Source organism: Myodes glareolus, chromosome 20 (genome assembly GCF_982192425.1).
Source record: "Myodes glareolus chromosome 20, mMyoGla1.1, whole genome shotgun sequence".
NCBI lineage: Eukaryota > Metazoa > Chordata > Mammalia > Rodentia > Cricetidae > Myodes > Myodes glareolus.
The window spans coordinates 21,356,121-21,376,358 of NC_142045.1; the positions used below are offsets into that span (position 1 = coordinate 21,356,121).

Here is a 20,238-nt window from a genome sequence, read left to right on the forward strand (position 1 = left end):
CAGAGAAACCCTGCCTCGAAAATAAAAAAAAAAAAAAAACAAAAAAAAAAAAACACCGGATGGTGCCGGACGGTGGTGGTGCACGCCTTTAATCCCAGCACCAAAGAGGCAGAGGCAGGTAGATCTCTGTCAGTTCGAAGCCAGATTGGTCTACAAGAGCTAGTTTCAGAACCGACTCCACAGTTACAGAGAAACCGTTTTGAAAAACCAAGAAATAAAAACAGATCACATAGTACCTTTCTAACACATTTGCTTTTCACCAAAATTACTTTATCCTTTGAGATATTCCAGTGTCTATTAGACCATATTGGAAATTTTTCAGAACAATTAATTTACTCCTCTCTCTATAAACACACACACGACTCACAAGTAGAATACTGGCTGACATTTGTCTTTTGGCCATCACCAGCACACTATGGCACCATACACATACCCCCTCCCCAAATGTTTATTTTTCTTGGGGATTGAATGCAGTTCATCAAATTTAGTAGCAAGTGGCATTACCCTAAGCCATCTCACAGCCCTGGCAATTCTTTAAATCAAGTATTTTCACTGATAAACATCATAATGAGCTGTGGCATGCAGACAGTGGACATCAGGGTTTTTTTTTATTATTTTTTATTTTTTTTTAAGCAGTACAGGAACTGAAAGTAAATGTTTAGAAACTTACGGTTTAAACTGAAGTTCCCAGAAGAGAGACAAACCACACCTGTGTTACAGACTCTAAAAGGGTAAATGATAGACTAGAATTTGTGGTTCTTAGTATGTTGTGGATCCAGAGACAAATGATCTTGAGCTATCCTTAGCCACTTAATAGCCATTCTTTGCTCGACCGTCTGACCTAACATCTTTAAGATTTATGTTTGTGAATGATTGACTGCATGTATATGTGTGTACCACATGTGCACCTGGTGCCTCCAGAGGTCAAGTGTGAGATTCCCTACAACTAGAGTTACAGGCGGTTATGAGATATGTAGTGGGTGCTGGGAACTGAACCTGGGTCCTCTGCAAGAGCAGCCAGTGCTCCCAATCACACAACCTGACACAAGCTGTGATTATCTGAGAGGAGGGAAACCTCAAATGAGAGAACGCCTCCCTAAAATCTGTCTGTAGGTAAACCTGTAGAGCATGTTTTGAATTAGTGACTAGTATTGGTGGGCCCATATCATTGTGGGTGGTGCCACCCATGGTCTGGTGGTCCTGGGTCCTATGAGAGAGCAGGCTGGGGAACACAGCCAGAAGCATCAAGACACTGGGACACCGAGAACGCCGGAAGTGAGCAAGTCTGTATGGAGAGAGTCAGAGATTCAGAGCAGTTTGTGTGCTATGAAGAGATGTGGAACTGGAAACTTGAAGGTGGTGAGGAACAGCCTGATGTGGAAGTCGTGTGCTGCCATGGTGATGTCTGAGCTGTGCTGCAGATGTGGGCCATGTCTGGGTCCATGGTCTGTACTGCAGTCTGAAGCCTTGTTGATGTTCAAAGAATACGCTGAACTGTTTCCGTCCCTAACTGGCCACCACAGTGGTGACAATAGTGACGTGGGCACAGGAAAGCTGGTCCCACTGCCCTGCCAGGTGGCACAGAAGAACTACTGGGCTGACCAACTCAGCTACCACCTAGGCCCATCCCAATACCTAGACCATCTATGAGATGCTGGGGTGCACGAAGTGGCCAGTCCTACTGGATCTCCATGAGGGGGGCAACAGCAGGATATCCAAGAGTCTCTATGAGGGTCCAGTATTAATGGGGTAGCAGAAGCCAGAAGCCTTGACTTAGACTAATGACTCATTGCAATGAATATTCGCAAGGAAAGCTGTTGGGACAAAAGGGTATAGGCTGTGACACGCCGCAACTTCCAGTGCCATATGGTGAATGAATGTGGTAGAGAGGTGGGAAAGACGGAGGAGCACGCACATACGTCTGTGCTTCGTAGAGAGCTTTTTTTTTTTTTAAATTTTCTTTTGTGGGGAGGTTACAAGAGTAGAGGGCAGATATGAAAGGACTGGGAACTTAATGGAATTGGGGTGCATGACATGAACTTCCCAGATTAAAAAAAAATATATACATCTTAAGGAAAAAAGAAAGCAGGTTGAGCAAGTCATGAGGAACAAGTCAGTAAGCAGCACTTCTCCATGGTCTCTGCATCAGCTCCTGCCTCCAGGTTCCTGCCCTTTTAATGATGAACTTTTATGAGAAAGAACTCTTTTAATGATGAACTCTTATAGAAACTCTTATAAGGAAGTATGAGTAAAATCCTTTCTCCCACAAGATGATTTTGGTTATGGTGTCTCATCACAGCAGAGGGAATGGGCACCTACCTCCAGCCCCTGACCTGACATACTTTTGACAATCAAGCAAAACTTTAAATCAAAAGAAAAGAATATTAGACATCCCAGATTATCTGTAACCTATAACCGGTTTCCCTTCTGGAGAGCAACCCACCTACCTGCAGTCTCCAGTAATGTATTTGGTAAATGTTTGTTCATGACTTTATTACATGACTCCTGAAATCTAATGTACCAGCTTCCATGGTGGAACATATTAATCTGTGTTCCTGGGTGTCTTAGTAGCATAATTGCTACGATGCAGTGAGGACAGTAACTCAAATGGGTGAGAACCTGCAGGTAGGCGTTGATGCAGAGTTCGTGGAGGCTCTTTATTGGCTCGCTACACACAGCTTGCTTTTTATACAACCCAGGGCTCAGCCTACTTTTTTTTTTTTAATATAGAACCCAGGACAACCAGTCCAGATATTGTCACCATCTAGAATGGCTGGGCCCTCCCCCACCAAACACTAAGAAAATGCCTACTGTCTGACCTTATGGAGGTCTTTTCTCAATTGAGGGTCCCTTCTCTCAGATAACTATAGCTTGTGTCAAGCAGACATAAAACTAGTCAGCACACTGGGTCATGGGCACTCATATTTGGCTCAGAATAAACTAAACTATCTTACAACTTTGGAGTCTGGAGTTGTGTTTTGCACTGACAATGTCATGCTGACCGAATATTTCTGCTTAGGCTAATGATAACTCAGGCTTGCATTTTATGTCTTGAAGTTTCATCTGACTAGTAATTCATCCTTATCAATTTTTATTATCTTTTATACGAAGTTGGAAGAATTGTTTCTTCACTATAGAAAGGTTAAGAATTGTACTGCTTCTTGGCCTTTTGGCTAAGACCAAATGTAGAATTGTATAAAGTATACAAAGAGAACCAGGAACACCTCCTTCCCACCCACCTCCATTCCAACATATTGGTTTTGTTGTTCTGAAGATTGAACCCAGGCCTCTTTGCTATTCTTGTTTGTGCGTGTTCTTACCAACAAGCTACACTTCTGTTCCCATTCAGCGTATAATTTAATTTCATGTACAGGGGGTCATTACATATTTATTACACTGGAACTTCATTTCACTACTTATTTTTATGCATGTGTATGCTTGCCTGAATTCATATCCGCATGTGTGCAGAAACCTACAGAGGCCGGAAGAGGACATCAGATTTCCAGGAGTAGGCTGGCTGTGACCCACCAAGGTGGGCTGTGGGAATCAAACCCAGGTCCTCTGTGAGAGCAGTAAGCACTCTTGGATTGTTGACATGTCTCCCCAGCCCCAGAACTTCCTTTTGTTCACTTAGTAATGTATGACAGAGGTCCTTCAAACCTTCTTAGACAAAGCCTTATCCAACTTCATCACATTTTGGGACCAGGTGTGGTGAAATATGCCTGTAGTTTTACCACATGGAAGCTAAGACAAACAGATTTGAGTTACAAACTAATCTTAGTTACTATGACTTGATGTACACCGTAAACAAGCAACTTGGGGAAGACTTGTATCTCCACATTACAGTCCACCAATGAAGGAAATCAGGACAGGAACTCCAAACAGCGCAGGAACCTGGAGGCAGAAGCTGATACGGAGGCCATAGAGAGGTGCTGCTTATTGGCTTGCTCCCCATAGCTTGTGCTCAGTGTGCTTTTCTTATAGAACCCAGGACCACCAGCCCAGGGACATCACCGTGCACAGTGGTCAGGGCCCTCCCCTATGAATCACTGGTTAAGAAATGCCTACAGGCGTGCCTACAGCTGCCTCTTTCTCCTGTTTGTGTTTTTCAAGACAGAGTTTCTCAATAGTTTTGTGACTTACTGAGGAGCAGGTCTGTATAACATGTTAAGCCATTTCTTCCTGTGGGAAGAATTGGGCTCATAGGTACCAGAAATCTCCCCCCTCCCTTGCCGCAGACAGGGTCTCTGTGTGGCCCTGGCTGTCATGGAACCCATCTGTAGACCAGGTTGGCCTGCAAACTCAGAGATCCAGACTGCCTCTGCTTCCAGAGTGCTGCGATTAACTTCAGGTTAGGATCTAGGAATGTTAAACACAGGTCCATTCCTTCAAATGAAGGGCTGCGTTACCTGTTAACCACCCCATATGGCTGGGAGCAGACTTGGTTAATTACCTGGGGACCTTTTCAGTTGTGTGGCCCAAAGACTACATCAGATTCTCCTACAGACCTTTATTACAAGTGTGTCAATCTATAGAATCTATCATTACGGAATGAGTCACATGTAATCAATCTATAGAACCCATCTTTATGGACGATGTCACATATACTTTACAAAGAGTTTCCATGAAATCACATGTTGTTTTATTGTTTAAGACTGAGTTATCACCAGGAAACATTTCACCAAGTTGTGTTGAACCTAAAATACACCTAAACTTGGTGATGCAGCTATCTTTGCGTCATTTCTGCTCCTGAAAATAAACACTTCACCAATACTCCTTTAACACCAACCAAACTCATTGGTTCACCATGTTGGACTTTGGTTTGGTCTGTGGTGGGTTCCCTACCTGGGGTGAGTAGACACTGTGGGTAGTATCTCACCAGGAAAAGTTCTGTTGGACAACACAGTTCTTCCTTGGATGTGTCTCTCTCATGTTTGCACAAAAGGTTTGGCTATGAAATGTCCGCCACAGATCCTGTTTGAGGATCATCTCCTTAGGTAGTGGCAGTGAGAGGTGATTTTTTTTTCTTTTTGAGGCAGGGTTTTTCTGTGTAACAGCCCTGGATGTCCTGAAACTCACTCTGTAGACCAGGCTGGCCTCATACTCAAGAGATCCACCTGCCACTGCCTCCCGAGTGCTGGGATTAAAGGCATGTGCCACCACTGCCCAGTAGTGAGAGGTGACTTCATCACAAAGCCATACACCTCATAAATGGGTTAATCCACTGATGAGATCATAGCTGGACAAGCAATTAGGACTTGGGGATTTTCCCTTTGTGGGTGGTGAGCGTTGCTTTCACCAAGTCCTCACAGCATAAACTTCTGCCTGGACAAAGGCCCACAGGATATAGGGCCATCTGACTAACCTCAAACATCTGAAACCATAAAACCAAAATAAAGCTTCACTGTGAATTTTCTCAGGAATCTGTCAGTGACAAAAAGCTAGCAGAATTGTTGGTCAGTGGAGGCACATGCAGGCAGATCTCTTTGAGTTCGAGGCCAGCCTGATCTACAGAGCGAGTTCCAGGACAGCCAGGACATAGAGAAACCCTGTCTTGAAAAAAAAAATAAAACAAACAACAAAATAAAATAAACCGCTATCAGAATCATGGACTTATGAGGCCTATGTCACCACTTCCAGCCCTATACAAAGTTTTGTTTTTTTAAGGGGTTTGCTTTGAGAAGCTTATTATAGCTTGACTGACTTGGAACTCCGTATGTAGACCAGGCTGAGCCTGAACTCAGAGATCCACCTGCCTTTGTCTCCTGAGTGCTTGTCCAAACACACCCAGCAAAAAAAACAAGCTGACTTAAAGCCAGCCTGGCCTACAGAGCGAATTCCAGGACAGCCAAGGCTACACAGAGAAACCCTGTCTCGAACCTCCTCTCTCCCCAAAAATCTTATTTTGGTGACATCACTGACAAATAGTATCTAAATAGTAAATAAACTTATTTAAATTCTTCATACTCTATAGGTACAAAGTTAAGGCACTTTTCATCAAGAAATTAAGCCTTAATAAAACAAAACAATTCCCAAGATGTGTACTAAGACAAAGATTTTTCCTTCTCCCTGGAGAAGGCAATCAGAGGGCTGGACTAGAATATAAAGATCATTGGGTATCCAGACAGGCTCCAGAGATGGAGGCAGGAGGATCAGCTGTTCCAAAGTCGGCCTTAGCCATTTGGGAGTTTTAGTGTAGACATAAAAACTACAGCTCTTATCCCTAAGGGAATTAAGAAATGGGTTATGCCGGGCGGTGATGGCACAGGCACTTAATCCCAGCACTAGGGACAGGTGGATCTCTGTGAGTTCGAGGTCAGCCTGGTCTACAAGAGCTAGTTCCAGGACAGCTAGGGCTGTTACACAGAGAAACCGGAAAAAAAAAAAAGAAAGAAAGAAAAAGGAAAGAAAGAAATGGTTTATCCTGGAGCCATTTTGACCATGGTCCGGAGAACACAATTGTAGGTTACCTCAAATCCCATGGAAGGAAGGCGAGAGCTGTGTTTGTTAAGTTGACACAGGGATAGTGTAATCAAGCCGTCACTTTCCTAGTAGGAACAATCTGGGATTTAGACTCCCTCGTGCCGTGAAGTCGCGGGCGTAACGTTCTCAGCCTACATCTATTTCTGGAGCCAGGGATTTTCCAGATTACCGTAAAGCCGGCGAGGTGAGGTCAGGGGTCAGGCCTACGTTTCCAGGGCTACACCCCGACACCGACGCGCGCTCGGAGTTTCCCGGAACCCCGCGCCCCGCCCCCCCCACCCCCCGGCTCCTAAAACTCTGAAGCCACCCTGTCCGGAGTCACTTCGCACACCGGTGTCGCCGCCAGTCGGAAGCCGACCCGCCTGGGGAGACAGCGGATCACCCGGTGCCTGAAGGGACCGCCCGACCCGCCGCCCGCCGCCCGCCGCCGCCTGCAAGCCTCCACGCCCACCTCCGAAACCGGGAGGAACTCGTTGGCGAGAGCCGGGGCCGCGCGGGGCGGGGCGGGGCGGGGCGGTGGCGTAGTGACGTCAGGGCGGAAGCGCACGCTGCGTGCGGCGGCCTGGAAGCCGGCGGTCACGGGCACATCCGCCGCGCCGAGGACGCTGGTTAGTCTCGCTCTGGGTTCCGGCTGCGTCGGCCTTGCGTGCAGCTCGCTGGCACCATGGCGTCCGGGCCTCACCCGACCTCCACCGCCACCGCCACCTCCGCCTCGGCAGCCTCCGCCGCCCCGAGCGCCGGCGGCTCCAGCTCGGGCACGACGACCACGACGACGACGACGACCGGAGGGATCCTGATCGGCGACCGCCTGTACTCGGAGGTGTCGCTCACCATCGACCACTCGCTGATCCCGGAGGAGCGGCTGTCGCCGACGCCGTCCATGCAGGACGGCTTGGACCTGCCCAGCGAGACGGACCTGCGCATCCTGGGCTGCGAGCTCATCCAGGCCGCCGGCATTCTCCTCCGGCTGCCTCAGGTGAGCGGCGCTGGGTGGTGGCCGCGGCCGGGTCTCTCGGGAGCCGGGGTCGGGGTGGCGGCGGCGGCGGCGGGAACTCGGGGCGGGCGGAGAGGGGGTCAGGGGCTGGCGGCGCCGCGCGGCCCGGGTGGGGGAAGGGGAGCAGCGAGCGGCCGCACAAGATGGCGGCGGAGCCTGGTGCGGGCCCGCCTGACCCCGGCGCTTCCGTTCTCCTCTCTTGTCTGCAGGTGGCGATGGCAACGGGGCAGGTGTTGTTCCATCGCTTTTTCTACTCCAAGTCGTTCGTCAAACACAGTTTCGAGGTGAGCTCGGCGGAGGCGGGCGAGAAGGGGTTGCCTCATCCGGAAGCGGGGAGGAAAGGGTAGTAACTAGCTTTTCCAGAAAGGGAGTGGTTAGCCTGGGCCTTTGTACCTAGTTCCCACCCAGAAGGAAACGGGGCCCTTAGAACGTGTTCCAGGAACTAGAAAATGGATCCTGAACCCACGTGCTCCGGTACCAAGAACTACATTTTTCCGGCCCCCGAACAACTCGTGAGAGTTTACTTGATTCTGGTCCAAAATTAAAGAGCCGTTGAGCAATACAGCGTATATAGCTGGTAGGCTCCGTGCGCTAAACATGTCGCTCTTGATTGATTTGATTTCGCCAAAAGCGCTGTTGTGCCTTAGAGTTACTCTTTTAAAAATAAGTTTGTTAGATATTGGACAGGGTTGCGTCCAGTTTAGTGTTACGCTTCATTATAAGTTTTGTCCCCTCGTGGCTTCTTTTCAGATTGTTGCCATGGCCTGTATTAATCTCGCGTCAAAAATAGAAGAAGCACCAAGAAGAATAAGGGATGTGATTAATGTATTCCACCACCTCCGCCAGTTAAGAGGAAAAAGGTAAGATTGGCCTATTGAACATAGTACTCCTTACTACTGCTGTTGTACGCCAATCATCGAGTCAAAACATCTTTTTCCCCCCCTCAAGTCAGTATGGATGCAAAAGAAAACTGACATTAGGTGTTGAAATTCACATAGGAACCCTAAAACTTTAAAAACCCTGAATTAACCAGCTATCTAAAGTTTGTAGAGGCAGTTGCTTTGTGGACAATCCAGGGAGTGCTGTGAAGCCAGTCCCTTGGCTTAAGCTTAAACAAGAAAGGGAGCACGGTTGGCTCCAGTGGGAGTGTATTCTGTAAGTTCTCTTTCCCCTCCCCTCTCTGGAACACTGAAGGCTGGACCTGGAAGCTCTGTAGTTCGAGTTAATATTGTGGCCAAGTTCCGTGTAGGTGGTTTTTCTGCTTGGAGTCCCAGTTTCTTCATCAATTGAGGTTGGCTTTTGTTAGAGTACTTCTCCACATTGAACTACGCTATATCGAATAATACCGGATCTGAAAGGACTGGAGGATGGTAAAGTTGGAAGTTTGAAGTCAAAGGGATTGAACAGGTATTTTGTTTTGGTTAGATACAGTCTCAGTGAGTGGGTTAGAGAAATAACACATTGAGTTGCCTTCGGATAGGGCTCTTTATCTTGTAAGAAAATACAGTCTGAAACAGTATCTTTGTGGTGGACTGATAATCTGGTAACGTTAAGTGGGCCTGTGCCTTCATCTATGGCAGCACCGAAGTTTGTCACGGGCCTCACTGTTCCACGGGCGATTCTAGGGTAGTCATTGTGCAGGCTAGTTTCTGAGGAATTGTCATGAGTTTGAAAGACTTAGCTGTGAAAAGATAAGTTGTTTTGGGAACTGGGTGTTGCTTAGTTCAAATGAGCATCATACATAGTCTTTATTGATGGAGTCTATAAGTTGGTGGTAGTGAAGGTATAGATAAGCAAATATTAAAGTGAGTTGAAAGTGGGCAGCATGGTCAAAAATTGCTGCCCCGATTGTTTTTTTAATACATATATAGCTTGTTTTGTTCTTTTCTTCATACTTTTTCAGCCCTATCTTTTCTCATCTCAGTGTGCTCCCTGATAAACTTCCTTCGTTTGAAAACGTTTTTAGTTCATGAAGAAAGTAGAGAAATGGGGGACTTTCGAACTAGTGTTTAGTATGTTCTGAGCTTATATTCGTATTTAGATATGTGGCTGATTCTTTTTTTAGGGTGTTCTTAAATGAAACACTGAAAATACAGAATTTTTATCATTAGTCGAAGGGCTCTGCTTTAAAAGGACATTTTCTAGTATATGAGTTGTTGAGCCAACTATAACCACATCTCGGTGTTTTCCTATGGGACTTAACTTTCTTCCCTTGGTGTCAGAATAGGATCATCTTAACCATAAAACTTCAGAATTAAAACTAATCCAATCTGACTGACTTGTGTTGGATGTAACTGCATTTTTGGCCATCATTAAAGAGAAATTGATTTTGTTTCAATGTTATGAGTTTGATTATAGCATGAAATTCTTAAAGAAGTTAATTGCATGGAAGCCCCCCTTTTTAAAAGCAGGATATAAGTGTTTCTATGCATATTACAAGTTTACTCAGACATGTAACTTGTATATGTTATTAACTTCAACTCTTTTTTCCCTTGCAACCGACTATACAGCGACCAGCTACATTTACCAAAGCCTGGGTGATGTGGAGTGGTACATAGAGATGAAGCTGTCGTCATGGCAACAGTGAGTGAAGTATCGAAAATCCCCAAGGAGAAGCCAGTGTTCTGAGAATAGGTCACTGGAATCGGGGACTAACAGGTTGGCCACTGGTGAACCATTTAGAGAAAACAAACAAACAAACAAAAAACTCCTGTTTCTTGTTATAAGCTTTTTTCTTTGCTGTCCAAGTTATTAAAACTGTAGCTTAGTAAGATGTTTTGTGTTCTTTGCATAGGATATGGTTAGAAAATAATAAATGTTATATTCTAATTAATTTGTCATGAATTCTAGTTCATTTGTGAATGCTAACTAGGTTACTGTATGGCCTTGACAGCTACGTGGGGGGGGCATTCGTGTATGTTTTTGGTTCTGGCTACATAAAGATAAATAGTAAATATAAATGTCCAGTCCTCAATATGAAATATTTGACTTGCCCCACCATAAGGGTTTTTCTTATAATTTGATAGTTCTTCAGAATAGCTGAATTTAAAGGAAAAGAAAAGCTGTTCATGCCAGTAGTTTACAATTTTATTTGTATGTAACATATTTGCAGTATGTTAGTTTTTTTTCTTTAAGAAGTCTTTTATATCTTTTAAGATAAGTGTTACAAGATGAACTTTTCAAGATTTGACTGCTTTTATTGGTGACTGTTGATGCTATTTTCAATGTATAGAAAAGTAAGAATTGGAAGGGTCAGGTCAATATTGTCATTTTATCTAACCATTTAATTTATTTCTGTGGTTCATGGGTAGCTTTAGTTTGACACTTGAGGAATGTTCCTATTTCAAAATAAGCATTAGAGATTTCTGTGTGTATTAATTACTCCTCTGGTTTATGGTGTAGAGTAGGAATCTCGTCTCTGTATTAATTACCCATCTGGTTTATGGTGTAGCTCCTTGTACTACTTATTCCAGAGTATCAGTCCTTGTTTTGTAACACGAGAGAGACTAACCATGCTCTAACCCCTTAGTTCTAAACTTTTGTCGTTCATGTGCTGTGTTTCAATCATACTATAGAAAGTAGCTATCATACAAACTTCCAATACACAGACCCAGATTTCCTAATTTCAGATAAGTTAATGAGCAAAGTCTGGTAATAAAGAGCCTTCAGAGGTGCAGTTTGGTAGGTAGAGTGAGTGTTGTTGCTACTGCAATAGTCCTGAATAGATGAGGACTTACTCCCTCGTCTTCAAGTGCCATCTCTTCATCTAGTGCTGGTCCAAAGGTGTTTACTTGATTGGGAGGAAATTTTACCAAGTCTTGATTCAACTTAATGTATTGCTGAAAAATACTTCTGGTTGATTACTTTGTTAATATAAAAAGCTTTTCTTACTTAGTGCTTTTTCAGAATTTTTGTTTACTGATTTATGGAGATATTTTCTGTTTTATCGTGGTATAAAATGCTTTTGTTAAGATAGTTGTTAATTTTGTATTCATTGAGCTTGCCTTGATTTATAAGGCAAATCAGTTCTAAACAAAGTGAAGATGAGCGATTGTGCATTTACAAACCTAACTTGGAAAATTGTTAGTGGCAAGACTAAATAAGAACATAGATGGTTGAGTTGTAAGGTAATGGTCTGTTTACCTTAAAAAAAAAATGGTTTTTGTTTCCTTGGTCTGTTTTAAGTTCGTGAGACTTGGAGTTTTAAGATGCAGGGTCTCACTTGGTAGCTCCGGGTGGCCTAAAGTTTGACCGTTGTGCCTTAACTATCTCCCTCCTGGGATTAAACAAGGCTGTGCCGCTTCATGTTCTTTGGGATTCTGATGGTGGGCAATGTGCTTATGGCAGAGTGAGGATTAAATCCAGATACTTGTTTAAGCAGAATTAGTGATGAATCCTTAAATTTGGCACCAGTTGGTAGCCACAATTGAAAACGATGTTCACCTAATTGATCACAAACTTTCTAAAAACTCTATATAAAGCAGTTTTCTTGGTAGGATATAGTATAAATTTTAACACATTTAGGAAAAGTAAGACTTTTGTGAACTATTTGTATAGAGATTCCCCATCCCCAAGACAGAGTTCGTCTGTAGCTTTGGAGCCTGTTCTGGAACTCCCTTTGTAGACCAAGGGGGCCTTAAAAATCACAGATATCTGCCTGTCTTTGCCCACTTGCAGCCCCCTCCCCCTAAAGTGCTGGGATTAAAGGTGTGTACTGCCACCACCTGGCTTGTAGAGGGATGTTAGTGGTGCTGTTTACTGTCTGGATTTCAGGGGTTAAGAGCTAAGCTGTGTACAGATAAAACACTGGATGGAGCCTCTTGGACTCCTAATACCAATTGAAGGACAAGCTTGTAATGCATATATAAAACATGAAACGTCGTAAACCCTTCCATAGTGTCTTTTTGGGTGTGTTTTCATAACAAACATTGGTTGTTCCCATTTGAGATAAAGGGCCTTCCCCCCCCCCCCCCAAAGTGCAATTTGCGGCTTTTGTCCTGATAAAACCAATTCATTACAGGCCATTCTCCTACTTAACTGCCGTAACATTTCTCACTCTTTAAAGATGTAGTAGAAATTGAACTTAGATCAGTTTTTCATAATTACTTTGTTACTCTTGATGTTACTTCTGCCAGCTATTAGTAGTTTAACACAAAGTTACAGAATAACAGTCACTGGATTTTGCTTTTAAGTGAAAATAAGGAAAATATAAATTAATTTTTTTTACTCTGATAGCCTGCTATCAGGAAGGTAGTTAATGTACTTCACTGTGGATTTTTTTTTTTCCTTGGTCTTGTGTTAACCCAGTTTGGCCTCAATTCCCCTGATGTAATAGAGGATATCCTTGAAGTCTTTGTCTCCATATTCTTCTATACCCACCCCCGTATAGTGCTGGGCTTAGGAGTGTGAGCTGGGGCTCCTACTCAACATTACAGATTAGATTGTTTTATTACCTTTAAGTGGTTATGCTTAAATAGGTTAAGAAGTATTCAGGCAGTATATTCTCTCTAGAGCATAAAACTTGTGACTTGACTGAAAATGAATTGTTTGAGAAAGCATTTAAATATTCTACCCGTATACTTACTGTACAATCATTAATAGATATGTACATCTTGCTGGTTGGAGGTAAGAATGTATCAAAAAAACACATGGTAAATTTCATAGATCATGTTAACATTACTTAACTGGCAGATTGTAAGACAAGCCAGATTGCACTTGCTGCTAATATGACCCGCTCCAGTGGGTGAGGCAAGATGAGCTTCATAGCAAGGCTTTTTTTTTTTTTAAATAAATAAACTACGTGATGTACATGAGATGACTTTCTATGAGTGACCAGGTGTTCCTTCCTCCAATATGAAAAGACACAACTCAGGACATCTCATACATACAGGCTGTGAATGTGGTTCCTGTTCCCTCTCTGCAGCCTTATAGTCTCCTAGGAGCTACATTGAGTTACCTAATTTACTCTTAAACCCATTTTTTAAAAATATTTACTTTCATTGATAATTGAGCTAATTTTGGGTTTGATTTTTGTTGTTGGTGTTTTGGTGTGGTTTGGTTTGGTTTTGGTGTTTTGCTTTTGTGGTTTGTTTTGGTTTTTGTTTGTTTTTTTTTTTTTTTGCCAGGGGTGGGCGGCCAGTTAAGCAGACAAATATTCTTTGTATATTTGTTTTTAGTGTGTTGTTCCAAAAAGGAGATCAGAATTAACTACCTGTTTTTTCCCTTAGGTTTCATTTTGATCATAAACTTAGCAAAGGGTTTACTCAAAAAGAATTTTTGTAAATCTTTGTTCATATTAGAACTTTATACTAAACCTTTCAGGATCACATTGGTTCTTACTGGGAAGTTTCTATGAGGCTGAGGTTTGTGCCAATAATGTTTATCACTGAAGTTAAATGTAAGTTAAGAGACCTAAGAATATGTAAGTGTTTTTTCAAGTTGGTTTAGGGGCTTTGTCTAGTTGTATATAATTAGCATAACTTGGACAGCATAAGATTAATGCTTTAACTTGTTAGCAGGAGTTTAAAAAGCTGGTTTCTGTTGCCAATAGTTGGTTGGAAGGGAAAATGGAGATGCCACAAATAAAAGGTTTTGGATGTGCAAAACAGTTTTGATTTTATTTCTTACAAACTATAGGACTCCAAGCCCTCTGATCCTTGATCAGAACTACATTAACACCAAAAATCAAGTTATCAAGGCAGAAAGGAGGGTGCTAAAGGAGTTGGGATTTTGTGTTCATGTCAAGCATCCCCATAAGGTGAGTTATAGAGTGCAGAAGTTAAATTTCGTAAGTATTAGGGCTTTTCTTAAAAATTTTTACTTATGTGGAGAGTTAACCTGAGTTTTCAAAAGCTTTATTTTGGATGTTGATATTTGTCAGTAAAAATGGGACTCATCAGGCATTAATATTAGTAATTGTGTGATCATGAATATTCTTTGTGGTTAAGTTCTAGTTTTTCCCCTTAACAAACTCAAGTGATGAAATTCCTCATGTAAGGAATGAGTTGCACATACCTGCTAAAGTGTTGGAAAGGGTAGCTGCTGGCTGTAAACCATAGACTAAAGCTTTCCCTTTTGACTTTCCTATTGCCCTTCTGAACAGTGGTTGCAAGAGATAGCTAGCTCTGCTGTTAACTGGGTGACTCTGGCTGGTAACTTCAAGTTCCATTTTTCTAAAATTATAAAGTGGTGGTAATATGAGTCCAGAAACACTTGGCATAAACTGAAATAGTTTTATGTAATTAGTGTGTCTTGCTGAGAACCAAATATAAGGCAAGCATTATCTCATTGAGTTATGTACCTTTTATTTAAGAAACTTTAATGTTTAAGAAGCTTTCAGAAATCACTGTAATGCTTAGTGTTCTAGAAAATGTGCTGTGACCATTGTGTACAATGATAGTATAAATTCTGCCCTTTCTGATGAATGCTAGAAAACACTTGAGTTATTAACCGCCTCTTCTGTAAGTACATTTTTAGAGCTGAGTAATGTAATAGTCAACACTGAGTTTTGAGCATGTTCTGCATTGACCTGTAGTTGTAATGTTATAGGGATTAGAACTAATCAACACTTCATGTGGCTTACTCATTGAACTCTGCTGTGAAAGAACCACCGATGTGCTAAATGGTGTTTTCTCCCTTGTCCTCAGATCATTGTAATGTATTTACAAGTCTTAGAATGTGAACGTAACCAAACCCTGGTTCAAACTGCCTGGTAAGTTGCTTTTTTACATTTCTTCTTTAGTCAGGAAAACAGAAGCAGAAATAAAGTAAGTTTCATTTTATTTTCCTTCTAAAGTAATAAAATAAGTTTGGGGGTATTTTGTTTTTGTTGTTGTTTTTTAACCAAAAGGTAAATAATGCTTATTTCTGCTTCCTGTTTTCTTGGCTTGACTAATTACTTTTAATGGAGAACTCAATTTAACTTTGTTCTTTTTTCTACTCTTTAATTAAAGGGTAGTCCATGATGGTAAGTCATAGAACTCTGCCCTCTGCACTTCAGCCCATGACCTCAGGATGGCCTGATTGGCTAGCCTGCTCTCCAGCCAATCCAGTGCAAGCTCTCATCCGAGATTCACTGAAGTGGTCCATATCCATCTGGCAGCATCTTCTAGTTCTGTCGGGGTGTCAAAAGGATTTGTATATTTGCTTCTAGAAGTAACTATGCATCATGCCTATGTATTTAATGTATACTTGTAACTATCAAAATGAATATTTCATTTTTGATAGATTGTTGTCCAGCCAATATGAACTGTTTTTTTTTTTAAAAAAAATTGGGTTCAGTTAAATTTCTACTTGGAATGTGTATAGCATCCGTTCTGCCAAGGAGGCTACCTTATGCTTGTAGCTTTAAATGGGTGCCTGTTGCCATTTGAGGTGACTCCAGCTATTGAGGTGGTGTAGGCTGTGGTATAAGAAGCATTTAATTTTTTAAAAAGTTAATGTTATTTAAGTATTTTTGAACTTGGGCCTTTGAGATGCAGAAAGATTAAGCAAGGAAATTGGTTTAGCATAAATGATTCATGTGCCTGCTGATAAACAAGCAAACAAGCATTAAATAGTTCTGGGCTTTCCCAGAAATAGGTTTGTCTTTTTTTGTTTGTTTGTTTTTTATGACAGCCATGCTTCTCTTGGTCTTAATAGATACTGGTAATTTTAGAAAAGCCATATTGCTTTATTAAATGCATGAGTTTTCAATGTATTCTGTGCAGCAAAAAAAATTATACAATAGCTTTTAACAATTGTAAGGATTTAAAAAAATCCATATAATTTCTAGCTCAGGCTTTTTAGTTAAGGAATTTTATTGCAGAGTTTCACTAGACGTTTCAGAAGTTTATTTAATTAATTAGATTATTGTTTTATTTCTACTTAATTGCAAAAAGGTATGTAAACAAGGCCATTATGTGTATTTATTGCTCACTTCGCTACCTAGATTTTTTTTTAAATGTTTCCCCCCCTTTCTAACTGTAAGAGTAACTTGATGGGTTCTTACTAAAAAATACTTTTTTACCCCTCTTTCTGGTATTGGATTTTTTTATTTTTTTAAGAACTTGGTTGACACTGCTTTTCATTATGGATAAAGGAGAGATGGTCAGTAACTAATGGCTTGAAGTATTGTTGGAGTGGTGAGATCTGAACCTCGCTGTGTCAGAATTGACTCCAAATCACTGCCTTTTATAGTAATATGGTGAAGGAGGGTTTTAGGGGTGAGATCTGTATTGTTTATAAGTGATGTGGGGGAAGGGTTAGAAACTGTTAACATGATGCAGTTTAAAGATGTGAATATGAGGAGAAGAAAAAAGAATGAAGTAGATTGAGTCTCCAATTTTATATGCATGTCAGAAGATTCGGTTTGCTTATGGACTAAGCTGATAGCTGAAATGTTTTTCAGGAATTACATGAATGACAGTCTTCGAACCAATGTTTTTGTTCGCTTTCAACCAGAAACGATAGCATGTGCTTGTATCTACCTTGCAGCTAGAGCACTTCAGGTAATGTAACCTGCTGAGCTTTACAAATTTGTAAATTCCAAGAAATTGGTACATCTCAGAGGAACCAAAGTTTGAACCGTTCTGTTTTTAATGGTTTAGATTCCATTGCCAACTCGGCCCCATTGGTTTCTTCTTTTTGGTACCACAGAAGAAGAGATCCAAGAAATCTGCATAGAGACACTTAGACTTTACACCAGGAAAAAGGTAATTTTAGATATATTCAGTTTGGTGCTAATGGCATTTTCAAGATCTAAAGGCAATACTAACTTGATTTTCATCCAACAGCCAAACTATGAATTGTTGGAAAAAGAAGTAGAAAAAAGAAAAGTAGCCTTACAGGAAGCCAAATTAAAAGCAAAGGGATTGAATCCTGATGGAACGCCAGCCCTTTCAACACTCGGTGGATTTTCTCCAGCCTCTAAACCATGTAAGATGGCAGTCAGAATTGAATGAGATGGGAGCGCTGTAAGTGTGCTTTGTTAGAAAGGTGTGGCGTTGGTCAGTTTCTTAGAGACCATTAAGAAATTGTTGCTGGGTTTTTTGAGACAAATCAGCCTTAAGGGTTAGAAGTGTAGACTGTGTTGGGAACTTGTTCTCTGCTAAATCCTGTCTTGATATATTGTCCTTGTCTATTAAAAGCATCACCGAGAGAAGTAAAAGCTGAAGAGAAGTCACCAATCTCCATTAATGTGAAGACAGTCAAAAAAGAACCTGAGGACAGACAACAGGCTTCCAAAAGCCCTTATAATGGGTGAGTGTACTCCAAGGGATTGGATTTTTTTTTTAAGATTTATTTATTATGTATATAGTGTTCTGCCTGCATGTATCCCTGAAGGTCAGAAGAGGGTACCAAATCTCATTATAGATGGTTGTGAGCCACCATGTGGTTGCTGGGAATTGAACTCAGAACCTCTAGAAGAGCAACCAGTGCTTTTAACCTCTAAGTCATCTCTCCAGCCCTGTTTATTCATTGTTAAACCTTTATATTCGTTGTTAAATCTTTATACACTAAAACAATGTAAAAATACCACCTGCATGTTTTCTTTTTAAAGTGTAAGAAAAGACAGCAAGAGAAGCAGAAACAGCAGAAGTGCTAGTAGATCAAGGTCAAGAACCAGATCACGGTCTAGATCACACACCCCAAGAAGACAGTGAGTAATGGGTTTAGGGTCTTGGAAGATGGGCTGTGGGTTTTAGGTTAGGAATAAGTATTCGGGTTGTTTGTTTTGCATGTTTTACTATATACCATCAGGTTTACAAGCATGCTTTAGGATTAGGCTTAATGTAAAGAGAAGTAAACTTAGGGACACTCTTCAAGTGTGATACTTCAGTTGTGTTTGTTTTAAAATATGCATAAGTGGTTATGTAGAGAAGTTAGAGGAAAATTTGTAAAAGTTACCACTATGGGAGTCACAGACCAAACTCTGGTCTTTGTGCTTGGCGGCAGGCCCCTTTTCCTGTTGAGCCATCTCACTGACCTTAGTAATGTGCCTTAGTGGCATTTTGTGCATTGTTTTGTTCCTCCAGCTGCTTATTTATTGTGAATTGTCCAGAAAATGCTGTGGGGTTATATGTATATAAAATTATTTATTGTAGGAAAGCATTCTTTACATTCAGTTTGTTAAAATTGTAAGTATTTCATTAATTTTGTATTAAAGAGCCTAGTCAACTTTGTAATTAGATACAGGTTCTTCTGATGCACTTTGATTATGTGGGAGATACTCAGTTTTTTTGTTTTTGTTTTTTTAAGGCATGTAGTTGCCATATCTGATGCACTATATGTAGTGCAATATATAGACATCAGTTATGTCTTAACAGTAAAGCTTCAGTCGAGAGGTCAGGGTGTGGAGACTGAGGAAAATGGTCAGTTCAGCTTTTCGTTGCTCATAGCTGATTGTTTTAAACATGGTAATGAACAAATTTTTAATCTGTTGCCAATAGAAACCGAACCTAAACTTGAAACTTCTGTTGTCTAAGTTATAATAATAGGCGAAGTCGATCTGGAACATACAGCTCAAGATCAAGAAGCAGGTCCCGCAGTCACAGTGAAAGCCCTCGAAGACATCATAACCATGGTTCTCCTCACCTGAAGGCCAAACATAGCAGAGAAGACTTAAAAAGCTCAAATAGACATGGCCATAAAAGGAAAAAATCGCGGTCTCGATCTCAGAGCAAGTCTCGGGATCACTCAGATGTTACCAAGAAACACAGGCATGAAAGGGGACATCACAGAGATAGGCGTGAAAGATCTCGCTCCTTTGAGAGATCCCATAAAGGGAAGCACCATGGCAGCAGTCGCTCAGGACACAGCAGGCATAGGCGTTGACTTTCTTCCTCTGACATTGCATCGGTTCCTGGTTTTGCCTGTATGCAGTGTGATGTATGGACTCAATCAAAACATAAAACAAAGTGATTAGGAATTGATTTATTAAAATTGTCTAGGTCTCTAGAAACACTGAGGACATTTTCTTTGGAAAAGAACTATGTTAAAGTTTTTTGCACATTAAAATGCCCTAGCAGTATCTCATTGAAAACCATGGTCAGGTTCAATTGTACTTTATTATAGTTGTGTATTGTTTATTGCTATAAAAACTGGAGTGTGAATTCTGTAAAAATGTATCTTATTTTTATACAGATAAAACTTGCAGACACTGTTGTATTTAAGTGGTTATTTGTTTAAATGATGGTGAATACTTTCTTAACACTGGTTTGTCTGCATGTGAAAGATTTTTACAAGGAAATAAAATACAAATCTTGTTTTTCTAAACTGCTTCAAATATCTTATTTAAATTTCTAAGAAGCAAGATTTTAATGGTAAAATGGCTTTGCATTGATTCCTGACAGGTATAGTTTGGGATAAGGTCTTACCTACAGTATGTAATGGTCATTGTATGTGTATGAAAAGCAAATAGGTGTGGCTTGATACTGTTAATGAACCACTAAAATGCAAAACCTGATTTGAACTTAATGTATCAGAGGACAATTTTAAATCTTAACTATTGGTAATGTGAACTTAACAATTGAACAAACCACAAACTTACTTAGCATAAAGCTAAGTAAGACCCATCTATGGAGGTTTTTAAGTGTTCTAGCATGCCTGACATTCAGTGGTACAGCCTAATGTAGGATTGTCAAATTCAGTAACGAGATCATAAGGTAAAAAATTGATTACAAAGACATGAAACAATTCGTGTACAAGTGGGTCATCAAGTTACTGGAGGAGGAGATGCTTTGGCATAGGAGGGTGTCTTGCACTACTCAGACTGGGTTATG

At 41.2% G+C, this 20,238-nt stretch overlaps 1 protein-coding gene across 2 annotated transcripts; it reads left to right on the plus strand.

The window, feature by feature from the left end:
* Positions 1-7,012: 7,012 nt before the first annotated feature.
* Positions 7,013-19,732, plus strand: Ccnl1 (cyclin L1). 2 transcript variants are annotated; one of them, XM_085682472.2, is made up of 11 exons: positions 7,013-7,459; positions 7,687-7,761; positions 8,228-8,337; positions 14,114-14,234; positions 15,124-15,188; positions 16,866-16,965; positions 17,065-17,169; positions 17,251-17,392; positions 17,605-17,716; positions 18,018-18,116; positions 18,943-19,732. In XM_085682472.2, exons 1-11 carry the CDS (start codon positions 7,148-7,150, stop codon positions 19,289-19,291), a joined length of 1,590 nt encoding a protein of 529 aa, XP_085538598.1. In that variant the 5' UTR covers positions 7,013-7,147; the 3' UTR covers positions 19,292-19,732. The 2 variants fall into 2 exon arrangements, with proteins under 2 accessions (XP_085538598.1, XP_048280410.1); XM_048424453.3 differs by lacking the exons at positions 7,013-7,459; positions 7,687-7,761 and adding an exon at positions 9,988-10,060.
* Positions 19,733-20,238: the final 506 nt, after the last annotated feature.